This window comes from Alexandromys fortis, unplaced genomic scaffold (assembly GCF_014885135.2).
Source record: "Alexandromys fortis isolate MF-2015 unplaced genomic scaffold, M_Fortis_MF-2015_v1.1 scaffold_144, whole genome shotgun sequence".
In the NCBI taxonomy this organism is placed as follows: domain Eukaryota; kingdom Metazoa; phylum Chordata; class Mammalia; order Rodentia; family Cricetidae; genus Alexandromys; species Alexandromys fortis.
The window spans coordinates 2180732-2206676 of record NW_026068021.1 but is presented as its reverse complement, the minus strand read 5'-3'; the positions used below and the strand labels follow the sequence as shown (position 1 = coordinate 2206676).

The 25945-nt window shown below is 47.5% G+C and overlaps 2 protein-coding genes across 2 annotated transcripts in view; one reads left to right on the top strand and one right to left on the bottom strand.

Annotated features, from left to right (window-relative positions):
• Nucleotides 1-6879, top strand: part of Amz1 (archaelysin family metallopeptidase 1) — a 19760-nt gene extending 12881 nt beyond the window's left edge. Inside the window, exon 6 of the mRNA XM_050163200.1 lies at nucleotides 480-6879. Coding sequence (XP_050019157.1) covers nucleotides 480-1037 — 558 coding nt within the window. The 3' untranslated portion in view covers nucleotides 1038-6879. The remainder of the gene's footprint in view (nucleotides 1-479) is intronic.
• Gna12 (G protein subunit alpha 12) overlaps nucleotides 6664-25945 on the bottom strand; it is an 85483-nt gene continuing 66201 nt past the window's right edge. Inside the window, exons 3-4 of the mRNA XM_050163201.1 lie at nucleotides 10866-10916; nucleotides 6664-9495 (exon numbers count right to left, since the gene is read on the bottom strand). Coding sequence (XP_050019158.1) covers nucleotides 8926-9495; nucleotides 10866-10916 — 621 coding nt within the window. The 3' untranslated portion in view covers nucleotides 6664-8925. The remainder of the gene's footprint in view (nucleotides 9496-10865; nucleotides 10917-25945) is intronic.

Below are 25945 nucleotides of genomic sequence, written 5' to 3'. Positions count from 1 at the left end.
GGGGGGGGGGGGGGGGGGGGCAGAGACGGTGGACCCCTGAAGCTCGCGGCCTAGCCTGTCTAACCGTGGAGAGCTCTAGGTACAGTGAAAGCCTGTCTCAAAACACAAGGTGCCAAATGAGGGTGCTCGGTGCTGACCTCTGGCCTCCACACGCACGTGTGTGCCCCCCCCCACTTGCACATGTGCGCGCACATACACAAACACAGACAGAAACACTTGCACAGACACACAAAGTTCAGATTGACTATAATCTTCATGTAATTTATCTCTGAGCAATGGTTGGTTCGCTAGCTTTCTGAGTGCCTGTGAAAGGTGCATTCTGGGAGCTGGGGAGGTCCAGCGTGTCTGCGGGCTGGACTCCAGTCGTCAGATAGGCTCAGCTCAAGGGCCCTTGTGGCTCCAGCCTCCTGTTGGCCCTGGGATGATCCCCAGCAGCTCCCTGGCTAACCAGCAACCTCAGTTTATGTCTCTACCCACAGAGACTCCAGACTTGGACCCGAGTGACAGTGGAGATGTGGTCTGGACAAGAGACTGGGGAACCATCTGTGTCAGAGGAAACCCTGCCCTTCAGTGCTGACTCAGGCGTCGGCTGTGAGAGCGACACAGAGCCTGTGACTAGCCCATCAGAGCCCGTCACCCCTGACACGTGGAGTCGTGCCTTCCCCGATGGGCCTGAACCAGGGTCTGAGGATGGGCTGAGCTCTCTGGTGGCCTCAGAAGTGTTGCTGAAGCTCGGGGGGCCCGTGGAGGCCATTGAGGAGTATGGACGGTGGCTGGATGCATGCATCCAGGCCTTGGAGAGGGAAGTGGCTGAAGAGGAGTTGGTCCAGGTCGATGCAGCTGTGGACGCCCTAGGCCGGTGGGAGATGTTCACAGGGCAGCTCCCTGTCACCAGGCAGCACCTGCCCTGTGCCAAGGATAATGTGGGGCTGCGCAGGGTCCTGGGGGACAAGTTCTTTTCCCTGAGGCGGCGGCTGAGCTCTCGAAGACTTGCCAAGGCCGGTTCTTCCCACTGCCGCTGGGGGGCGGAGAATTAATGCAGCGAGAGGGACCATCTGAAACAGTGAAGTCAGCTCCTGGGATTTTTTTCCTGAAGATACCAACCAACCATGCCTGCCCAGTGACTGAGGGTACTCTGGTATCTTTAGGATTAAAAGAAATGTCCCCAGAAGCTGAGGAAATGCTCCTTGGGTGCTTGACCACAGGGTCCCCATGTTATGGGGCCTGCAGCCATGGCCGAGAGGCAGGAGGTAGCCACATGCTTGCTTCCTACCTACAGGAGGGGGCTTTGGTCTGTCAAATTAATCATAGCTGGAGCTCTGGACTACCCTGGGGCATGGATTTTGTAGCTATGTGTGTTTTTGTGGCTGCGTGTCTGTGCACATGAGTGCAGCTGCCCTCAGAGGCCAGAAGAGGGCGCCAGAATCCCTGGGTGCCATTACAGGAAGTTGTGAGCCTATGTGGGAGCTTGAATTGAACTCAGGCCCTCTCTCTGCAAGTACAGTGCACACCTTTAATGTCTGAGCCCTCTATCTCTCCAGCACTGTGTCTTGGCAGCCTCGTGTCACTCACATGGGGTGCTTTCTGCTCCTCAAGACTGGCTCAGGTTTTTGTGGAGCTCCTGGAGAAATCTGTGCCCTGTCAGGATGACCATTTCTCCAGACAGAAGTGGGGTGATGGGGTGACTATGAACAGGTTCATGGGGTTGGACATGGAAGGCAGAGAGATCCTTTCTCCAACCCTGAGGCTGCTGCTTGTACTGTTGCTACCAGTTAGGCCAGTGTGGTGGTGGGGACTTGCCCTTCTGTCTTTGATGCCATTTTTCCTGTCGCAGTCTATAAACTCCTGATGGAAGAACGGTGTTAAAATTATTCATCCACAGCTGTGTTTTTCTCCTTTGTTTCTGTGTCTTGTATTGTTGAAGCTCTGACACACACACACACACACACACACACACACACACACACACACACACAGTTTTCCTGAAGTGACCTTCATTGTTCTCCAGTGTCCCAGCTGGCTAACAATGCCAGTCTCACTGTCCCCATTGTCCAGGGAGGAAGGAGCATAGGGGTCTTGGCGAGTCAAAGGGAGCATGTGCATCTTTTAGGTGAGTGGCTGTGTTGGATCTCTAGGGAAGGTTTGTTAGGGTCCACAGTTCCCGAGGTCACATCTGAGATGGGTTGGCTCTGTGGCTTTTAGGATGTGGTGACACAGAACATCACAGTGGGGGAGAGCATGTGGAGAGATGCTCACCTTACAGAGGCCAGGAAGCAAAGCAGAAGGGGGCCACTGATCTCTCTACCCTTTAAGGAAACATTCCCACTGATCCCTTCCTGCTGAGCTCTGTCTCCTATCACTACCTCACCCCTCATGGGTTTTTTTTTTTCCCCTTCCCTTTTTGGGATAAGGTCTCAGTAGCCCAAGCTGGTCTCTCTCTATGTAGTCAAGACAACTGTTTATGGCCTTCCTGCCTCCTCAGCTTCATGCTGTGAGTCCTTTATGTCCCCTGTTGTGTGCTTCCTTATGCTTTCTGGCTTTATTGGGTGAACAGCAGAGCCTAGATCATGGCCATGGATACCTCTTCAGTTGCCCTGATGTCCCCTCTTCTATCTGGAGCCCAGGCTCACATCAGAGAGGAAGGCAGGACATCATTTTGTTCCTGTTCATGACAGAAACTGCTGGGGATGGAAAATGGAGTTTCACCTCATGGCCTGGGCATGAGCAGGGAGGGGCTGTTGTCCTGGAATACTGTCCCTAGGACACAGACCTTTGTGGATAAGAAGACCCTCTAAAGTGCTTAAAAACACAGACATGTAGTGCTGGGGAGCTGGGTAAAACTAAAAGTCCAAACTTAGATCCTGCTGAGGTCGAAGGGGATGCTAGAACATTCCTGGGATGTGTTCACATACAGGAGGTCTGTGAACAGTGCCACAGTTAGCCACTCTGTGGATCCAACAGGCAGAGATAGCCAGGGTTTGGAGGGACAGGCAGCTGTGCCCAAGTCTTCCTGGGAAGGACAGGAAAGGTCTTGAAAAAGAGCGTGCGCATGTTCAGGCCAGAGGTCAATCTTTTTTGAGACTGGGTTTCTCTACACAGCCTTGGCTCTCCCGGGACTCACTCAGTAGACCAGTTTTTTTTTTTATTTTTAAAGATTTATTAATTATGTATACAGTGTTCTGCCTGAATGGCAGAAGAGGGCACCAGATCTCATTATAGATGGTTGTGAGCCACCATGTAGTTGCTGGAAATTGAACTCGGGACTTCTGGAAGAGTAGCCAGTGCTCTTAACCTCTGAGCCATCTAGCACCCCAGTCTGGGGTCTAATTCACAGAAATCCACCTGCCTCTCTCCTCAGTGCGGAAATTAAAGGCTTGCCCCACTAGGTTTGGCCTATCTTGCTATTTTAAAAATATTTTTATTAATTGAGAATGTCTTATCTTGCTTTTTTGAGACAGGGTTTCTCACTAGCCTGGAACTTGCCATGCAGGCTTGACTGACGCCAGTTAGCCCTTACAGAGCTGCCTGTCTCCACCTCTCCAGAGCTGGGATCATGTACCACCATGCCCAGCTTTGTTACTCGGTTCCTGGGGATCAAACTCAGGTCCTAAGCACCTTTGCTGGCTGAGGTGGTATTTCTTTATCCCCTCAGGCTGAACCTCGCCATCTTGCTCAGCCTCCCACTTATGCCTTGCTGTGCCTCTAAGTGCAGGAAAATTGTTGTGTCCGCTAGCTCACTTCCCTTATTAAAATCTTGGCGTATGTGAACAGGCAGATGAAGGCACACATGTCGTGGCATGCATGCGGAGGTCAGAAGAAAGCTTTCAGAAGTAGGTTCACCCTGTAGGTACTGGGGATTGAACTCAGGTCATCAGGCTTGTGTGGCAAGCACTTTTCAACCATCTTGCCACGCCAGCCTCCCACCATGCCACTCCTATTTCATGGCTCCAGAACCTGAAGTGGTCCGGAACCACGTGAGGCTCAGCAACATAGAGCTGAGTGAAATTTAGGCTGTTGGCCCTGCACGAGTCCTCTGCCTTCGTCCACTGTGTTCTTTGAACTCTGAGAAATTAGGTAGAATAAAGAGCTGCACAGATGGCTGAGGACCTGCGCCCTGACTCTCAGGCATTCCCCACTCAGCTCTGTTAAAGCTTCTGAAAGTTTCCACACACTTACCTCCATAGGGTGGGAAGATGGAGGTACACTAAGCAGAAGAAAAATCAGGCCAGTGAGATGGCTCAGTGGGTAGTGTGAGCCTGCCAACCTGTGTTTGATCTTCTGTGTAAATGTGGAAGGAAAGAATTGATTCCCCAAAGTTGCCCTCTGACCTCCACACACATGCCGTGGCATACTTGCACACACATGCAATAATAAAAATAATACTAATAAAACAAAGGCCCCTGGGGATCCAATCCCTCTGCAGCCTAAAGCAGGGGGCCTGTAACCTGCCAACTATCACAGGGAACACGGTATGCTGGGTGGGGCTGAACCCACAGTGACCCCCAGATGTTTCTTGGAAACTGCCTTTTAAAACAAGCCTCTTGACTTAAAGCTTGTTTTCATTTGCCTCTTACCCAAGGAGCAGAGCTCAAAAATAAACCTGAGTTATTTTGGGCTCCAGCCGGCAATGAGCGGTGATGCTGGGGAACGCTGAGCCAGGAAGGGCTCCAGCCACTGTCCACTGATCCTTTGCATTTCTTGCAGCAGACTTCAGAAGCTGGGTTCTTGGGCTGGGGATGTTGCTCAGGTGGTGGAGTACGTGCTTAGCATTCAGGAGGCTATGGGTTCCACTGTCAGTGCTGGGTTATATAAACCAGGCTTGGTGGTACCCAGCTATAATCCCAGCACTCAGGAGATGGAGGCAAAAGGACTAGCAGAAGTTCATGGTCATTCTTAGCTACTCAGCAACAAGCAATTAGAGGTCACTGTGGTATACACGAGATCCTATCTACTCAAGCATGAGGACCTGAGTTCAAATCCCAAGAGCCCACATAAAAAGCCATGCATGGTCAGGAATACCCGAGCACCTAGCGCTGTGGAGTGGGGGAAAGGGGAGAGACAGGAGGCTCACTGGGTTTTGCTGGGTGCCAGGCGAGATCCAGGTTCAATAGAGACCCTATCTCCAAACAGATTGCCAACAGGCCAAATTTATCTAGACATTCTATTGAGACTTCCCAAGTGAGTCTAGATTTGAGTAGTAGATAATGAAAACTAACTGCCATACCAAGGACTGAATAAAAAGGAGAAAGCCAGTGACTGGGACCCTCAGTCCCATGAACAGCTCTGCCAAGACTGTGAATGGTTGGGACCATGTTCCTTTGGGTAGGTCACACAATAAAGGTGACAAGGTGACGGTTGGAACAACCCTCTTTTATTCTGCTCACAGTGCTGGGGCTAGAAAAGGAAGCCCCTAACCACCATGCTTCCCAGCATTGCTATGGTACTCCCTGGCAGAGGCTGGAGTCTCCACTACCACAAGCTCACTCAGCACTTTGATTGGTTCTTGGTGCTTCTGTGAAGCGAGCCACCCACTCAAAGCTTTGTTATTTAGTGTGGGGTACACATGTCCATGTGCATGAGCAGAGGCCAGAGGATGTCCAGTGCTCTGCCTTACCACTCTCACTCACCGCAAGGTCTCGCTAGGAGCAGTGCTGGTGGCCAGCAAGTACCTGTCCCAGTCCTCCACAGTGCTAGGGGTGTAGGTGACATTTTATGTGGGTGCTCTGGATTTGAACTCCGGTTCTGTTGCTCTTAAGAGCCATCTCCCTGGCCCCTTTGGAGTTGATGTCATGCATGCCAGGCTGTGACTGTGTAAGCAGCAGTAGATGGCCTTTAACTCCTGCTTCTTCTGCCTCCACCTTCCAAGGTGTGTGACACAGTACCTGGATAAGGGTACATTTTAATGTACAAACCACATCAAATCACATGTGTTTGGGGGCTTTCATTTGAAAATGGCATTTAGGATGGCTCAGGCACATGGAACTGAAATTTGCAGTAGTGAATCTTCAAGTGAGGAAGGCTGTGCTTTTGAGATGGAAAAAGGAGAAAGTGAGTGTAGCTTTGCTTTGAGCCATGGTAACCAAGGACTCCTTCTGACCAACATCCAGAGGTGTGAAGTAGAGGGCAGCTGGCCCTGAGCTACTACTGCCCTAGTGGAGCCCTAACAAACCATAACCAGTTCAGCCCCTGAGCTGGCCAGTCACAACCCATCGGCTTGCTTGTTATTACTTTCGTGTGTGGATGTGCATGTGGAGGTCATCCTTGGGGCTGTCCACCATACTGAGACAAGGTGTCTTACTGGGACCCGAGGCTTACTGGGTCTCTGTCCCTGCTTCCCCAGGGCTGGGGTTACAGATGCACACACCACTCATGGCTTTTCATGTGGGTGCTGGGGGTCAAACTCAGGGTCTCATGCTTGTATGGAAAGCAGTTTTCTGATTGGGCCACCTCCCCAGATTTCTTTTTGCTATTATTTTTATCTTATCAAAGAAGTAGGGAAATCTTAAGACTAGAAATCCTGGACAACTCTAAATTACAGAATGAGTCAAGAACTTTGAAATAATTTATGTACAGGAGTTAACTAAGAACACCTCTCAGAATGCCTCCCCACCCGACCCCAGCCTGTCCTTTAACATCTATAGTCTAAGTAGGCAGGAAGCAATCTGATTTTAGGAAGTTTATTGTTACATTTTTTTTTTGCAGTAATAGAGGAGGCACAAATAACCTTCTGCTTCTCCAACACTGCAATAAAAAGGACAATAGTCAAGGGTAACAGTGAAATTAAAAAAAAATACAAAAGCCTAATGTCTGGGAGACAAATGACTACAATCTATGTGTAGAGACTTGTAAATGATTTCAGCCTCGCCCTGCAAACACTGTCTCCTTTTCCGATTGCACCACTTCACGGATCACAGAGTAGGGGCATCCTAACAGATAGGACATGGCCAGGCTCAGCTCACCAGGACGGTGGGCCAGAGGCTGAGCTGGTCCAAGCTGCTGGGCCTCTGGCCATCCACCTGCTCAGCTAGTTGGAATTTCACATCTTGCTTCGCACATGCTTCCAGCTTTGAAAGTGACTGGTATGTATGTCAGGCTGTCAGAGGGACAGTGCTCTTCCCTGACAGCCCCACCACTCACCTTACTCACAGCAACCTCCAACAGTAGCTGGGGAACAGCTTGTGTCTGCTTGGGGTCTCGGCCCTGACTGAGATACATGGGGCACATGGCACCTGGCAAGGATGCCTTCTGTGTGCAGACCTAAGATCCCCAAGGAGCCCCATGTGGTTGCTAGCCACATCCCCTCAGCTCATGAAGACTTGGTGAAGCAGGCAGAATGGCTGTTTTCTTCCCAAAGGTAAGAGCCAGAAGCTCAGCAAATGCTGATAAAATTCTTGAGCAAAGAGAGTGAGAACAAGTGAGCAAGAAACTGACTGCTATTTCCTAATCAGAGCACTGCAATAGTGGGGTTTCAGAAGCAGCCCCCCTTCTCCTGGTTTAGCATCTGCTCCAATAATCCTATTTGTCTGATTGCTGAAATGAGCCAAGACCGGGATGCAATAGGGACCAAGTGTCAGGAGCAGTGTGGCTGAAGACAGGGCTCTTGGATGTGTTAGTGAGCCAAAGAAAAGAACACTCGGGGGCTAGAGATCTTCTTTTGTTTCAAATGCTAGGAAGTTATAAGCCCCGCCCCAGCCCCTAGAGAATAATTAATATACTGAGGGTCAGGTCTGGAATGCAACAGATTGTAAAACAGTATGACACCTGCCAGGAAGCTGGACAGGACAGGTTGTGCTGATGTCCCCAGCCTTCTGCATCCTCATGGACCAGAGTGCGGAAGGTGCCTATCGGCTCTGTGTGCACAGTGACAGAAGGTGGCCTGCCAGCAACTCTGAGAGCAGAGAGCACTGTGTGAAGGCAATGGTGAGGGACGGTGTGTAGAGCCCGGGGCTTCTCCTGAAGGGCTATGCTAGTGGCTGGGGCCCACCAAGCAGCCAAGGCATGAAGATGCTCTACAGCTGAGAGCATCTCTCTGGCCTGCTTTCAGAACCCAGGACAGGGGAGGCTACATGCCACCAACTGTCAAGTAAGGCATAGGAGCCATGTACAAGGCCACTTGGTTATGTGTCTTTGCCATTGGATGTGGAGGGATGGGGAAGGAGTAGAGAGCACCACTATGTGTACACAGGCTAGCCACAGCCACTCTAGAGGCCACCTCTCCACACCGTGCCCTGCTGGGCATGCAGATAAGGTGAGTGGCTGCTGGGGCATTAATAGCTTCACAGCTCCCACCTTGTTCTCTACAGCAGGGAATGGGTTCACCTGGCTCAGCTCCTTGGCTCATCCTGATATGCCTGGAGTGGGGACTCTGAGGGTGTTGGCACAATTTTAAAGGCAGTGTGTTCACTTTGGGGGTGGGGGGATGGCACTGTGGCCTGAGCTTGGACACTTTGAGCTTAGCAGCATTGCATGCCCCTCTACGGCCTAATGTGAGGCTAAGCTTCCAAGTTAGTGTGTCTCAGTGAGGACCTGCATGTCACAGGGTAGAGCTGCCTATAAGGCCAGCTGGGTTTGTGTTTCTGTCATTAATGAGAGCACGTGTGTGCCTGAACCTTGGTTAAGTTGTGTCAGCAAGGAATGATTTCTACAAGGAGGGAGAAAGCTGTGTTACCAGGTTTTACAGATCAACACCAGAGCGACGGCATGGATTCAGTAGTCTCACAGTCCCCGGATTCAGTAGCTATCACTGACACTCCTACGTCCTCTTGCCTGGAGCTCGCTGTTGTGGCTGCCAGTCCAGCATTCTTGAGCCAGGTATTAAATGGTGTGATTCGAGATGCCCACTGCAGGTCCATGCAGGCGACGACACACCAGAGACTGTGACCAAGGGCCACGGAGGCCACGAGAGGACGGCAGAGGGGCTGTCTCTCACTGCAGCATGATGTCTTTCAGGTTCTCCTGCAGGATCGTGTCCTTCACAGCATGAAACACGAAGCGGATGTTCTCGGTGTCTATGGCAGTGGTGAAGTGGTGGAACAGGGGCTTGCTGCGGTTTCGACGCTTCCTGTCAAAGCACTGTACCAGGTAGCGCTGGACGTCCTCCAGCCTGTGTGGGTCACCCTTGAAATCTGGGAAGTGCTTCTTAATGCTCACTGACTTCACCTTCTCCACCAGGAGGTCCATCTTGTTGAGGAAGAGGATGATGGAGACATTGAAGAAGAGCTTGTTGTTGACAATGGTCTCAAAGATGTTCATGGACTCTACTAGCCGGTTGGTGCGCCTGTCCTCCATGAGGACCTGGTCATACTCACTCGACGACACCATGAACAGGATCGACGTGATCCCATCAAAGCACTGGAACCACTTCTGGCGCTGTGACCTCTGGCCACCCACATCCACCATTTTAAACGGGATTTTCTTTATAACGAAGTCATGTTCCACGATTCCCTTGGTGGCCTTTCTGGCCAGCAGGATGTCTTGCTTACTGGGGAAGTAGTTCTAGAAAGTGTGAGGAAGGGAGACATTTGAGAAGGAAGAAAAACGGGAAAGGATGAGCAAAAAATGCTGGCAGAAGGACAGGCTGCAGGAGAAAGATACAGGGACTTTTGCAAGAACATTTAACCCAACACCAAAAGCAAGTCTCACTCAGAAACATAAATCCAGCTCACAACAAAGCCATAGGATTAAACACCTCGTTTCACAGTGAATACAGGCTCTCTGGCTTAAGGGAGAATGGCCAGAATCTTCAGTTAAGCCTTGTATAAAATCTTGTCTGTCTTTTCCACCAGAAGAAATTAAACAACTCTTTCATTTACTTCTATACTAAAGATATTGTTTAGTTTTCTAGCTTTCAGAGCACATACATTCTAAAATCTTTCTATGGACAAACCCCTTTGATTCTGCATTTTGAAGGCTCAGGGACCAGAACATTTGTCCACTCATGTCATAGCCTCACCAAAAGTCAACAGGCTGTGACCAGCACTGGCTAGAGAGTAACTTACTAGGTCACAGGGAATAGATGACATCTGTCTATTATACTATGAGGATGGACCAGTGAGATCCACACTAAGACCCTCATATGGTGAGTAATAATAATTTTAGTCAATAAATCAAAACGGGGAGAAAACCCAGCACATAGGAGAAAACCTACAGACAATAGACTACCCACCTGCAATAAGCAGGGCTCATTAAGATGTCAGCTCAACTCAAAATGTTAAAAAGTAACAGTATCACCAAGGAAAATTCACCAGGTGATGGGGAATTCTTAAAACTGCCTAGATGCTGGAGGTCACAATGGCAGCATGAATGTGCTTTTCAGTTTTGTTAGCCATGTACACTTATCTTATTTTTGTGTTTTATTGAGACAGGGTCTCCCAGGCTGGCCTTAATTCTTGATCCTCTGGCCTAGGCATGCTGAGTGCAGGGACTCCATTCCACCAGACCAAGAACCGAGAGACTGTGAGGAAGCAGTGACAATGGAGATATTCTTGGGCGGGCAGACAGGCAGGCAATTTGCCGAGGCTGGTTGTGAATGATCACCACTTTACCTAGGGTCTCACCATACTGCTTCCCTTGGCATATGCTAGAACTCTCTACCAGAATAAGTGACAGGAAGTCTCTTTTGGCCCTAGCCCTACCAATGTTTGTCACAGGGAATGGGCTGAAGCCATTCTCACAGGGCGAGTTCTTCCCTAAGACCAGGTGTGCAGAGCTGAGCAGGATATAACAGATGAACAGTTTACAGAATTAGATGTTAAGAGCTGCCTGGTTCATGGTGTCGCTGGAGCCGCTGTCTGCTTTGGTCTCCACATCAGGTTTTCTAACCCTGGATGGTAGACTGGGGTGGCAGGGAAACTGGGGCTACTCACCAGCTGGCCAATCCGGTCTAAGTTATCCAGGAAGTACTTCACCGATTCACCCTGTCATGAAGAGAAACAGTCACAGCTCAGTCTTGATTGAGGAAGCCACAGGAGCAGATGGAAGGGTGGAATGGGGGTGGGGGTGGGAGATGACGGCTGGGCTGTTCTGCTGCAAATAGGAAAGCAAGGTCTAGGAAGGAAGAGTGTCTGCGTGTGCTTGGTTTTCTGTTAGTTTGACACAAGCTAGAGTTATCTAGGATTAGGGACTAGTCATTGAGGGACAAGCAACCAGAGGGGTGCCTCTATTAGATTGTCCTGTGGCAAATCTGGGGGGCATTTTCTTGATTAATGATATATGTGATGTGGGAGCACTGAGTTTACTGTGGGTGGTGCCACCCCTGGGCAGACAGTTCCTGAGTTGTATAAAAAAGGTCGATGAGCAAACCAGAAGTGAGACAGTAAGCGGTGGTCCTCCACGGCCTCTGCATCAGTTCCCGTCTCCAGGTTCCTGCTTGAGTTCCTGCCATGACTTCCCTTAGTGATGGACTGCAAGGTGAAGTGTAAGCCTAAGAAACCCTTTCCTGCCTCAGGTTGTTCTGAGTTACAGCAATGGGAAGCAACATAGGACTCAGAGGTAGTTTGCAAGATAATACAAGCTGGGCGGTGGTGGTGCACGCCTTTAATCCCAGTACTGCCACCCCCCAAAAATAATACAGGTGTTGATTATGGATCCATAATGCCAACTCTTGGGAAGCTGAGACAGGATTACCACTGTTCAGGGCCAACCTGGACTACACAGCGAGTACCAATCCAGGTAGGTTTATAGAGCAATACCCTATTTCAGAAAAACAAAACAAGCATCACACAAAAATAACTCCCGAACCCCACAACTTAAAAAGAAAAAGCTGCTTCAAGGGCTGGAGATGTGGCTCAGTGCTAGAGTGTTTGACTAGCATGCAGCCTGAAGCCCCCAGTTCCACTCCTAATACCACACAAACTGGGTATGGTAGGCACACCTATAATCCTGAAATCCTGAGCTACAGAGTCAGTTTGCGGCCAGCCTGTGATATGAGAGACCCTGGCTCAAAATAAGCAAGTAAACAAAACAACTGTTATTCTGGCAGCTCCAGCCCCAGATTCAAATTCTTCTTCTTGGTGCTTCCCTGCAGCCTTCTGGTTTAGATGGTGGATATGGACACCTCCAGGCCACACCAGTAAAAAGGACTAGGGCTAGAAGTAAAACCCAGGCTGCTGTGTGATTTTGCCTCTGACACACATGGCCCAAGGGGCTTTGGGTGATGTCTGTAAAAACATTAAGTCTTGAGGAGAAAGGACATGGATGGGCAGTCCAATTTCGAGAAGTTCTCTGTGATTTACAACCCAGAACAAGGAGAATCTTTAGTGGTGAATCTCTCTTCTGGACACAAACTGGGTCACTGAACAACCACTGCCCCTGTGTGTGTGTGCATCACTCTTGGCCCTGCCTTCTAACTGATGCAATGGCACTCACAGGGCCCTAGAGGAACTGAGAGGCTGCTATGTGGTGACTAAAGGGACAGTCACATATGTGTGTTAGGGGGTGGGGGCTAGAGCATGCAAAGTTTCCTTTAGAAATCAAAGGCTAGGCTAGTAAGTTGGCTCAGTGGTAAGAGCACTTGTCATAGCTGATGACCTCAGTTTGATCCCTGGAACCTATGGAGGTAGAATCCGATTCCACAAAGTTTTCCTCTGACCTCTACATGTGTGCCACAGCATGCATGTGCCTGTGTGCACCCCCCCCCAAATAAATGCAGTAACAACAATAATTATAATAAAAAGCAAGCAAGCTGAAGACTGGAAAACAATTCCTCCATGAATCCCTGAGTGTGGCTCTCTAAATTCCATGAGAACTTTAGTCTTAGAGATGACAGTGGGCCTGGGCTCGCCTGTCGCCTTTACTTTGTGCATTCTCAATAAGTGTGCACACATGGGCAACAAGACAGCACTGAGACAAAAATTATTCTTGTCCATCAAAATTCCAGCAAAAGTCTTCAAAGACCTCAAAAGAACGGTACTCAACTTCATTTGGAAAAGCAAAAAGCCCAGTATAGCCAAAACAATCCTGGACAATAAAAGAACTTCTGGAGGCATTACAACCCCTGACTTCAAACTCTACTACAGAGTTATAGTACTGAAAACAGCATGGTACTGGCATAAGAACAGACAGGAGAACCAATGAAACTGAATAGAAGACCCGGATATCAATCCACACATCTTCGAACACCTGATATTTGATAAAGCAGCAAAAAAAAAAAAAAAAAAAAATCAAATGGAAAAAAGAAAGCATATTTAACAAGTGGTGCTGGCATAACTGGATATCAACATGTAGAAAAATGAAAATAGACCCATATCTATCACCATTCACAAAACTCAAGTCCAAATGGATCAAAGACCTCAACATAAAGCCAGGGACACTGAACCTTATAGAAGAGAAAGTGGGAAGCACACTTGAACGCATTTGCACAGGGAACCACTTCCTAAATATAACCCCAGCAGCACAGACACTAAGAGAAACATTTAATAATTGGGACCTCCTGAAACTGAAAAGCTTCTGTAAAGCAAAGGACACGGACAACAAGACAAAATGACAGCCTAAAGAATTGGAAAGATCTTTACTAACCTCACATCAGACAGAGGTCTGATCTCCAGAATATACTAAGAACTCAAGAAACTGGACACCAAAAGATCACATAAACCAATTAAAAAAATGGAGTACAGACCTAAACAGAGAACTCTCAACAGAGGAATCTAAAATGGCTGAAAGACACTTAAGGAAATGTTCAACATCCTTAGTCATCAGAGAAATGCAAATCAAAACTCTGAGATTCTATCTTACACCTCTAAGAATGACCAAGATCAAAAACACTAATGACAACTTATGCTGGAGAGGTTTTGGGGAAAAGGGAACACTTCTGCATTGCTGGTGGGAATGCAAGCTGGTACAACCCCTTTGGATGTCAGTGTGGTGATTTCTCAGAAAATTAGGAAACAACCTTCCTCAAGACCCAGTATTACCACTTTTGGGTATATATCCAAAGGATGCTCAATTGTGCCACAAGGACATGTGCTCAACTATGTTCATAGCAGCTTTGTTTGTCATAGCCAGAACCTGGAAACAACCTAAATGCCCCTCGATCAAAGAATGGATAAGAAAAATTGGTACATTTACACAATGGAGTACTACACAGCAGAAAAAAATAACTACAGCTTGACTTTTGTAGGAAAATGGATGGAACTAGAAAACATTATTTTGAGTAAGGTAACCCAGACACAGAAAAGACAATTATCACATGTACTCACTCATAGGTGGTTTTTAAACATAAAACAAAGAAAGCCAACCTACAAAACACAATCTCAGAGAACTTAGATAACAATGTGGACACTAAGAGAGACTTACATAGATCTAATCTACATGGGAAGTAGAAAGTAGAAAAAGACAAATCTCCTGAGTAAATTGGGAGCATGGGGACTTTGGGGGAGGATTGAAGGGGGTAGGGGAGAGGGGCAGGGAAGGGAGCAGAGAAAAATGTAGAGCTCAATAAATATCAATTAAAAAAAACCCAAAAAATTATTCTTTTAATTTATGCCTTGAAGAGTGCATATATGTGTGTATGTGCGCATGCACATGTGTGGAGGCCAAAAGACAATCTTGGGTGTCATTCCCACTTCCTCTAAAACAGGGTCCCTCAATGTCTGGAGATCATCCAGGCTGAAATGGCAGTGAACCCCAGAGTTCTTGCTGTCTCTGCCTACAGATGCTGGGATTACTGGCATGTGCCACCAGTCAAACTCAGGTCCACATGCTCGTGAGGCAAATAAATACTATGCCATCTGACCCACCTCCAAAGCTACACATTCTAGGTCTTCGACAAGTAAAGACCATGACAGGGCACCCATTATAGCTTGTGATTTGTTGACAAGAAGTTGAGAACAGGGCTCACCAACCTCTAAATCAAGTTTTTCTTTCTTTCTTCCTTTTTTTAAAGATTATTTTTTATGTACACCGGGGTTTTGCCCGCATGTATGTCTGTGTAAGGATGGATGCAAGATCCACTGGAACTGGAGTCACAGGCAGCTTAGTTGGGAATTGAGCCCAGGTCCTTTGGAAGAGTGGCCAGGGCGTTTAACCTCTGAGCCATCACTCCAGTCCCTGTTGTTTTGTTTTTAAAACCTTTGAGATATGTGGGTGGGGTGGGGAATCTCATGATGTAGCCTAGGCTGGTCTGAACTAATGATTCTCCTGCCTCTGCCTTCTCAATGCGGAGATGACATATGTGCACATGAAGCCTGGCCCTTGTTTGTCTGTCTCTCTGTCCTTTGTCCCAGATGGCCCAGAGGAAGAGGTGAACAGTCACTTCCTTCCTGTTCTAGAGAGAAGGCCACAGGGATGACTCAAAGAGAAGATTTTGTTCCCAGAATTGCAGCTGAAGGTCCCCCTGACCCAGCCCCCACGATAAGCAGCAAAGGCAGCCCTGGTGGTTGGCAACCAAGCCCTGAGGTGAGAGGAGGCACTTGAGGTCCGGAAACAAGCTCTTGCCTCTCCAGGCAACACGGGCTCCTCACACAGCAGTTCCCACCCTCTATGCAAGGAAGCCACTGTTAAGAGGCCAAGTGGCTCAGCCCCTGTGCTGACTGTTCCCTCTGCTGGTCCTGTTCACACACTCCCTCCCCCAACACAAAGACAGGAAGCTGCTGGATCACAGCTTTTCCAACACGTCATCCCAGCAGGCTGGACTGGGGTGACAGCTCACAGTCGGAGCCACTCCTTCTTGGATCTACTGAGGCAGTAGCATAAGCAGACAGAAGAAGGAGCCCATATCTGGGGCTTGTGTGTGTTCGTGCTTGCATACATGTATGGAGGACAAGACAGCCTTGGGTATCATCCTTGGGAACACTGTCCACCTTCTCTGATCAGGTCTCAATGGTCTGGAGCAGTCTTTGTGTATGCTTTCAAGGCTGACTACTGTTAGACATGTCCCTGTTGCTAGCTTAGGTGCTGGCATCAGCAAAAGGAAGAAGTCCCTGTTTAGTGCAATACGTGGCTGAGGATTAGTGGTACAGCATAGATGTCATGTACACGGGGGCCTTGGAGGACACAGTCAAGGTGGTAGGTAATAAGGAGGAGCTGAGAATGTTCTTTATTGACAGCTACCAAAAAAATGGGGACATCAGTCAGTCACAGAACTTAGATGAGGGCACATATAACACTTGAACTGCTGAGGACCTGAGTGCAGTCCTGTCCTCTACCCTCTGTGTAACGCACTACGCCACCTGCACAGCAGGCATCTGTGGCTTTAAGTTGCTATATAGAGGCTGTTTGCTATCCAGCTATAGAAAGCAGTATTTTAGGGATAGGAAACTATGAGCCATAATAGAAAATGTCATGCTCCCTAGTGTGCCCTCAGCCCCAGCAGTCCCTTGAGTCTCAGAGGTCCTGTTTATTGCATAAAGATACATGTCTTCAGCCCTTCAAAACCCTTAAGAGATTCTTTTTTGTACCTGTTTTTTTGGGACAGGATCTTACCATACAGCTTTGGCTATTCTGGAATTTGTTATGTAGACAGGCTGACCTTGAACTCAGAGAGATCTATTTGCCTCTGCCTCCTAAAGGCTGGGATTAAATGTGTGTGTCACAACACCTGACTTTCAAAAGTTTATGTTTCTGTCTGCCTGTGTACACCACTGTGTGTGCATGTGTGTCAGAGGACAACTTGTAGGTGTCGGCTCCAGGGACTAACTGGAGCCATCTCAGCAGCCCAATGTGTGTCTTTCTTTGTTTTCATTTTTGGGTGTGCAGTTCAAGACAGGGTTTCTCTGTGTAACAGCCCTGGTTGTTCTGGAACTAACTCTGTAGACCAAGTTGGCCTCAAACTCAGAGGTCCACCTGCCTCTTCCTGAGTGTTGGGATTAAAGGTGTGTGCCACCACTGCCCTGCACAATGTGTGTTTTTCAAAGCTGACTTTGTCAGATATTTCCCCTTTCCTAGCTTAGTAACCCCTAGACTGCTTACTGTCTAGCACCTGTCTAGACCTGGTCCCCAGCAATGAGAAAGACCAACTCACAGGCAGAGATGCTAATAAGCAATCAGCAAACCTCACAGCCTGCTGGGAAGTTCTAGCCTTGAACAAGGGTGAGTCAGCACCTGTTTCTTCAGCTCCTGGAAATCCCCTGGATTTTTACCCTATTCCCAAATAGAGCAGACTTGGAGCCCAAAACACTCAGTAGCTCAAACTTTCAATAATCCTTGCATTAGAAATGAAAACTGAAGAAGTACACCCCACCCCCCACTGCTAGAGGCTGGACTATAGCCTCACATGCTAGGCAAGGATCTACCTCTAAGCCCTCTTTAGAGTTTTCATTTAGAGTCAGGCTTTGGCTAAGTTGTCTAGGCTAATCTTGATCTTGCAGTCCTCCTGTCTTGGCTTCCAGAGCAGCTGTGATGACAGGCCTGTACTGTCAGGTTTAGCTCTGAGAACATTTTCAAAGCCAAGAATATACATATCTAGTGTGGTATCAGAGCAACGACACCCTGACATTTCTCACAGGTGAGAGGGGATGAGCAAGTGGGGGCTGGCTTGTTAGTGGTGAGAACGTAATTTTGACCCTGAAGAAGTCTCAGGGACCAGACACTTGCTAGGAGAGCCACTGGTTTGCAGAGAATGGTTTGGACAGTCCAGTGTCAAGTGACCACCTTTTAAGTTCAGGGGACACTCAGCTCAGCCCTGCCATTAATTAACCTAACACCACAGGCACGGAGGTTACAATCATCATATGGATAAAATACATCTCAAAGGATGTAATGTTTGCCAAGTCAGGGCAAAGTTTTTCTTCTTGGGGGAGGGTGGTGGTGGCAGAGTCTCACTCTACTGTAGCTTAGGTTGGCCTCAAACTCAGAAACAACCCTGCTATACCCAGCTAGTAACATTTCTGGTCCTGTTTTTGTTTGTTTGTTTGAGTCAGGGTCTCAGGTAGCCCAGGGTGGTCTCCAACTCTCAGAGTGCTAGAATTACAGGCATGTGCCATCATGCCTGGCCTTACAATTATTTATACATGTAAAAGTAAAACACAGACAAAACTGAATACAACACTAGTTATAACAATTAATAGACAAGGCAGACATGGTGGCACAAACCTACAATGCCAGCTCTTGGGAAGACTGAGCCAAGGGCTTCACAACCCAGCCTAGGATACACAGAGAGGCCCAGCCACAGACACTGACAAGAGGCCAAAGCCTCCCTAATGCATGTACCATGCTTCCTAGGAGCCAGGCATCAGTTGATGCCCTCTGCTGTTACTAGCTTTCTGCAACGTGAGAGGCAGGTGTCACTGCCCTCCAGCTACAGACTCCAAAATGAGGAGGAGGTTCAGGAGTTAGGCCAGGTGCAAGCTGTATGCTCCCATAGTTTACCAGTTAGCAATATTTAGGTGACAAAACACAAGAAAGAATAAGGAAGAAATGCCCTGAACTCAGGACAAGAGCTTTGTTGGCTGGGGGTTGTGGTATTTGTGGAGTTTATTCTAAATTTCCACTCAGTTATGGGTCCTGACTATTTGACTACTCTTAAAATGTGTACACGCTTTCCCACCAATATTTTTTTTAGTTATCCAGGATGTGACAAGTATTTATATATACCTCATTATTTTTAGCCTATTTACTATTATTTTTGTTATTATTGTTTGTGCACATGCAGGCGCATGAGTGTTAGATGAGTTGGTTCTCTCTACTGTGAATTCTAGGCATCAAACTCAGATCAAGAAGCTTGCATGGCAAGCACTTTCCACCAACTTAACCAGCTCTCCAGTCCCACATTTAACTTTCTAATGTTTGGTCAACTTGCCTTCCTGGAACAAACTCTATTTGATCATGACTCACTGTATGTATGTATGTATGTATGTATGTATGTATGTATGTATGTATATGTGCCTGTATATGTGTGTATATATGTGTAGAGGTCAGAGACCAACTTTGGATGTCAAAACTATTCTACTGTTTTCCAGCTTCTGTTTTTTCATTTCTTTCGTCTTTTCTGTTCTACCTTATTATTTGAGACAAAGTCTCTCACTGAACCTAGAGTTCACCACTTTGGCTAGGCAGGTTGGTCAGCAAGTTCCCAGGGTCTGGCAGTCTAATCCTTCAGGTCCTCTTGCCTGTGCAGCAAGCACTTTATCCACTGAGCCATCCCCAGCCCCTAGGCTTTTTTTTTTTTTTTTTTTTTTTTTTTTTTTTTTTTTTTTTTTTTTTTTTGGAGATAGAGTTTTACTATATAGCCGAGGCTGGCCTGGATCTTGTGATCTCTTTGCCTCAACTTTCTGAGTGCACAGACCACCATGCTTAGTCAAGAGGCTGTTTTCTTACCAAAACTACTCAGGTCTACTCTAAGATGATTTTCTGGCATCCCCACGTCATTTGTTTCCTCCTAAGCCTGACTGAGTCCAAATACTCTATGAGTAGGCATGCAACACACAGGATCTGAGCAAGCTCATGACTGATTCCAGAGTAAAACAGAGTGACCCCTTCCTATCTAGGCAGCTGTGGAGAGCTACAGATGCCCCTCCAGCTGGCACTGGTGCTGCCTTCCTTCTGGTTATGGATAACTTGTTATTCTAAAACCATGAGGAATTAAGAGCTTGATGTCAGGCCGTCTCTGCTGAGCCTCACGGAGGCTCTTGTGAAGGTGCATTCACAAGCACACCCTCAACCAGGAGAGTCAGCAGCCTTCTGACTTCCTGAGTCTCCCCAGGCCCCTCCTCTAAGTTCAATCCTTCTGCTTCCCCAGGAAGGTTCTGCAGGAAGCTAAGTTTAGTTTCCTTCTCAGTGATGCAGCAGCTGGTCCAAGCTCTGCTTGCCATAGACAGGCAGCCTGAATTCCCTCAGAAGACAGTGCTGTCCTGTGGGGCCTTTCTATTCCAGTGTATTCTGGCCTGGCCCGGTCCTCATGGGTCCCCAGTCCTTTGGAGATACCTTGTTGCTGCAGGCCCCATGACAGCTTGGCTTTGCTACCTCTCTAGGACACAGTTTCTCCCCTGACCCCAGTGCTGAGGCCAGGCTGACAGGGCGGGCACCATTTGGAGGTGGTTGATGTGAGGATGGGCTCTGTGACCCTGCGGAAGGAAAGCAGGAAGACTACCTGATGCTACTGAGGTCTACGGAAAGAAAAAGCTGAGAGAGGTATGCCTCCTGTAGGCCTGCTGGCACCACTGTCATTTAGTTTAACTTCTCAGGCAGACACAATGCCCATTTCACAAAGGGCATACCCTTATTATGTATATGAGTATTCTGCCTATATGTATGTATGTTCTCTGTGTATGTGCCTGGTGCCTACAGAGGCCAGAAGTGGTGCAAGAGCCCCTCAAATTGGACTTAAGGATGGTGGTAAGTCATTATGTAGGTGATGGGAATTAAACCTGAGTCCTCTACAAGAGCAGTCAGTGTTCAGATGCACCTTTATTTATTTAGGTTTCTTGAGACAGTTTCTCTGTGTAGCTCTGGCTGTCCCAGAACTCACTCTGTAGACCAGACTAGCCCTAAACTCAGTGATCTACCTGTCTCTGCCTCCTGAGTACTGAGATTAAAGGGGTGCACCACTACCTCCTGGCTCAGACACACCTTTAAACCAGCCTCCAAGTTGAAAATTTGAACTAAATTTTACCTAATTTACAACTTTTGACCGTTTTTTAAAAATTTACAAATAGGGTCACATGTAGCCCCAGCTGGCTACAAACTTGCTCTGAAGTCTGAACTTCTGAAACTCCATTCATGAGGAGGATCACCAAGTGTCCTGCTCTGTCACTTTGTCTTATTCTTTTGAGACAGGGTCTCTCATTGTGCTGGAAGCTAGGCTGGCAGCCGACAAGTCCCAGTAATCTTCCATAGCGCTGGGGTTGCAGGTGTGTAGCTATACCTGGCATTTCATGTGAGTGCTGGAGATTTGAACCTAGTTCCTCACGTTTGCACAGCAAGTGCTTTTATCAGTTTCACGTTTTCTCTTTTCTTGAAGCCTGACAATGAGTAGTTGCCCAAATGGGCTGCTGGAAAAGAAAAACTATCAACACTGCTAAAATTAAAAGCAACGGCTACTCAGGAGGCTGAGGTAGAAGGAACACATGAACTAACCTGGGCAACATAGTAAAATCCTGACTCAACACAACCAGCAACAACCCAAACAAACAAATGAAAAGCTGGGGCTGCTAATGAAAGTGGTAGAAACAGGCCTGTCATCATGGCAATAGGAAGACTGAGGCAGGAGGATTAGCAGTGCAAGACTACCCTGAGCTACACAGTGAGACTCTGTCTCAAAAGCCATGGATGGAAAATACAGGTTAGGGGTAGAATGCTTGCCCAGCATGCCAGGCCCTGAGCTCTGTCCCCAAGTACTACACATTACCTGCCTCCTCGGTGCCAGGCACTAGGGAGACTCTATGTCTGACACACCTTATCTTGCTTAATTCAAACACGGTACAGTAAAATTTCATTTTTTTTCTCAGTTGAAGAAACTAAAATTTAGAAGTTAACTTGGTCATAGTCAAAAAGTTAGTAAAAGGTGGGGGAGATGGCTTGGTTGGTAAAGTGTCTTCTGGGCAAGTATGAGAACCTGAGTTTGGATCACTATGTAAAAGCTGAATGTAGATGCACAGTTTGTCACTCGCATGTGTGCATATGTGTGCGGGAAATCCTGTCTCAAAAGCTAAGGTGGACAATGACAGACTAAAATACCCAATGCCAATCTTTTGGCTTCTACATATTCACACACACACACACACACACACACACACACACACACACACACAGCCTGAGAACAGAACTGTGGATGACAAAAAGCTACTGACTAGGCTTTCTGCCTACAAGTGAAGTGCAACTGTGCCTCCTACTGACTACACTAGGCCACCTATGAATAAGGGCGGCAGCTCTCCCCTGAGAAGACCAGGGGTACAGACAGAGCTGCAAGACAATGAGGGGCCAGGCATACGGAAGTCCCTCCCATTTGGTGGTGGAGGCTTGCCAAAGGGAAGGGGTCACACAGTCTTCCTGCTGGATATGACAAGGCCTTGAGCTCCCCCACCACATGCTGAACAAAAAGAAAAAGGTTCCAAGCAGCTTCTGCCTGCCAGACCCTGAGTCATCCCTTATGTGGGGGCAGTGGGCCCTCTGAAGCAAGAAGAGGCAAGCTCTGCCATGCAGCCCAGGCGCTGCGGCCAGTTGGGAGGCCAGGCAGAGGGCAAGGAGACCCAGGCTTCTCTGTGGGGCCTGTCCTCATAAAGGGCCCTTGTGCTGCCTCTCTTGCCTGATGCTCTGACTCCTGGGCCTGCAGTCCCAGGACTCAGCAAACCACCCCCTTCAACTAGCACTCTCAACTTGAACTTCGGGAGGACAGGGGCTTAGAGCTCCTTCCTGGCTTCTGACCAGAGATAACAAACAGAAGTCGTCTTCTCCTTTCTTCTCAGAGTTTCTCACTTCTTGAATGTTCTGTTGATGAGAGGTTAGCAGGATTTTATGAGACCCTGCCCTAGCGTATACATGCGTGTGCGCTCACACACACTCACACTCACAGAGGGTGATGTGTAGAGTGGTATAAACAGGAAGGTTGTTGTCCCCATATTCCTCAGGAGAGGTAGACACAGAATGATCTCATCTGATCATGAATGGCAGTACACACTTGCCAACTTGCCAGTGTGACAGCTTCTTCACATGGCAGATGGCTCAACTGCAGCACAAACGGCCCTCTGAGGGATGTTGCTTTGTTTGGCTCCCTGTGAGTCAAGGCCTTGTCTGACATGATAAACTCCCTTCACCCATCCTTGCTGCTGTTTGAGGCTAACACTGTGACACACCTGCCACCCAGAACACAGACCCATATACCCATATGTATTAAGAGTATTTTGACACCAATGGCCTCAGTGGCTAAGGCTGGCTCAAAGCAGAAAAGAGTAAAAAAAAAAAAAAACAACAACAAAAATAACCAATCAACAAACAAATGAAAAAAAACCAAAAAGCTGGGCCACATCAGTATCTCAGCTACTCAGGAAGCTGAGACAAGAGGAGCCTAAGCGCGAAGCCAGCCTGCACTATACAGCAAGGCCCTGTCTCAAAATACGAAGGGAACTGAGGGCTAGGATGGAGCTCAGCGGTGGAGTACTTGTCTAGTATGTATGGGGTCTGGGTTTGATTCCCAATACCACCCTCTCACAAAAGAAACAATTCAAGGTATAAACATCTGGGTGAAATTATGACATTTGCATTTTTCAATGACTAAAAAGCATAAAAAGATTTTTTGATTAGGCATCTTTGCTTAACTGTGCATTCTGCTTCTGTTTTATTATTGGATTCTTTCATCACATTCAAAACTTGGTTAATTTGTATGTATGTGTGTGTGCATGCGTGTACTCCAGACTTGCCTTCTTCCTCCTTCAGCTACCTGAGTACCTGGATTAAAGGCTTGTGCTACCACACCTGCTTCTCTTTAATTACTCTTAATTAACCTAACAAAAATTAGTTACTTTAGCTAACTTCACATTAGTTAACTTCAGCCTTACCAAAAATAAAAATTACCATATGAAACAAATCAGATGGAGCAAAATGACCTTTATCCAGGTCCTCGTTGGTCACTAGCAAACAGCTTCAATTAGATCCCTGTGGAGTCAGAGCACAGTCCCAGGCAGGACTTAAAGTCTGAATGAAATTACTTACACGAAACTAACTTGCCAACAAACCACAGCTAACATTTAGGTTTCCTGATCATCCCTGCCTTTCCCCTTTGTGTAGATGTGAAGCAAATACCCTGTCCTAGCTTTCAGCCAGGCACGGTGGTACACATGTGTAATCCCAGCACTCTGGGGGAGGGGTGGAGGCAGGGAGGTCCTGAGTTGGAGGCTGGCTCAAGTGACACAGGGACAGCCTGTCTTAAAACAAAGCAAACAAATGTGCCAGCCATTCAAGAACGAAGACTGGGGACTTGTGTGATGGCAGTACCATCTAGGAGGGTGTTCTTCAGAGAACAGTCTGGAATGCTCAGAGCCAAAGCCAGGCCACGTCGGGGACACCTCCTTGGAGAAACATTAGGTGTTTACACAGGAACCATGCCAGGTGAAGTGTCATCCTTCCATAGCCTGAGCAGTAAGGACTTTCTGGACAAAGCAGACATTTGAAAGGTGTCAATGACTTGTCTCTCAAAGCAACATGTTTTCCACTTTTTTGGGGGATAATTTAACTTGGTATTTTTGAAAAATTTCAAAGCCTGGTAAATAGAGGTACATCACAGAGTTTGGCTCTTTGAAGCTGGCTGGGGAAGATACAGTATTTTATCACATTCTACCCTAAAGTCAGTGAGTTCCTTTTTAGAGGAGAACATTCATCGAGAAGTCAAAGGGGAGGCAGGGCTAGAGCGACAGCTCAGCAACTAAGACCACTGGCCGCTCTTGCAGAGGACCAGAGTTTGGTTGCCAGCACGCACATCAAGTGACTCACAACTGCCTGTAACTCCAGCTCCAGGAAACCCAACATCCTCTTCTGGCATCTGAGTACATCCAGATGCACAAGTGCATACTAACACACATGCACACACAGACACACATGCACGCACACTTTAAAAAAGTAGTTTCTGGGTTCAGTGTCTATAATAGCGAGGATGGAAAGGGGAGTTATCACACCAGGCTTGCTTTCACTATTTTAGAGCTCTCCCAGTGTTTACCTGGAAAGACAAACTCCTCCCCAGGGACTGACCCCACTAGAACAACTAGCAAAGCTACCATCACCAAGACACCCCAGTTCTTATGGAATATAGGATAATTTTTTTTTTTTTTTTGAGACAGGGTTTCTCTGTAGCTTTGGAAGCTGTCCTGGAACTAGCTCTTGTAGACCAGGCTGGCCTTGAATACAGGATAATTTTGGAAGAAGGGAGAAACAACAGTAAAAGAATAAAGTCTCAGCCCTTAGTAAGTACTGTTCATATTTATCCTTCCTTACAACTCTAAGAGAGACATACATGGATCTAATCTACATGGAAAGTAGAAAAAGACAAGATCTCCTGAGTAAACTGGGAGCATGGGACCTTGAAAGAGGATTGAAGCGGGCGGGTGGGGGTGGAGGTGGGAAGGGGAGCAGAGAAAAATGTAGAGCTCAATAAAAATCAATAAAAAATTAAAAAAAAAAAGCTTCCTAACAACATGGTCAGTGGTTGAGGTCTGTTATCCTAGCCACTAGGGAGGCTGAAGCGGGAAAATCAGATCTCAAGTTCATGGCCAGCCTGGATGTCTTAGTGAGAATGTGTCAAAATACCAAGTGAGAAGTAAGGAGCTCAGTAGTAGAGCACTGCCCAGTGTGGATGAAGACCCAGGTCCAAGGGTTAGTATGAAACAAGTGGGATAAAGCTCCTTATATATAGCAGTATGTCCTTAGTAGAAAATACGGTTCATCTGCACAATGAAACACAGTGACAAAAATGCATGGCATCCTGACACAGGATACATGTATAATTTGAGGGAATCTGAAACGTGGATGTTAGTTAAGTCAATGCAGTAGCTATGGGCTGGTTGGGGAAATGGCTCAGCAGGTAAAGCGTCCTCAGAACCCACAAAAAAATCAGGGCATGGAGGGGTGTGCTTGTGGTTAATGGCCATCCAGTCAATCAACTGGTGAGCTACAGGTTTAGTGACAGACCTTGTCTCAAAATTTAAGATGGAGAAGGCTGGAGAGTTGACTCACCTGTTAAGAGCACTGGCTGCTCTTGGAGAGGACTCAGCCTACACGGTGGCTCACAACCCTCTCTCTCTCTCTGTAACTCCAGATCCTGGGGACCCAATGCTTTCTTCTAGCATCTTTGAGTACCAAACAGACACATGGTGCACAGACATGCAGAAAGTAAAACACTCATACACAAAAATAAATAAAATAAAAATGCTTTAAACAATAGGATGGAGAAAAATAGTGTGCAGTGGCACAGTGCTTTAACTTCAGCACTCAGGGTAGAGGTGGGGAAATTTCTGTGAGTTCAAGGCCAACCTGGTCTATTTAGTGAGTTCCAGATAAACCAGAGCAACATGAGGCCCTCTCTCAA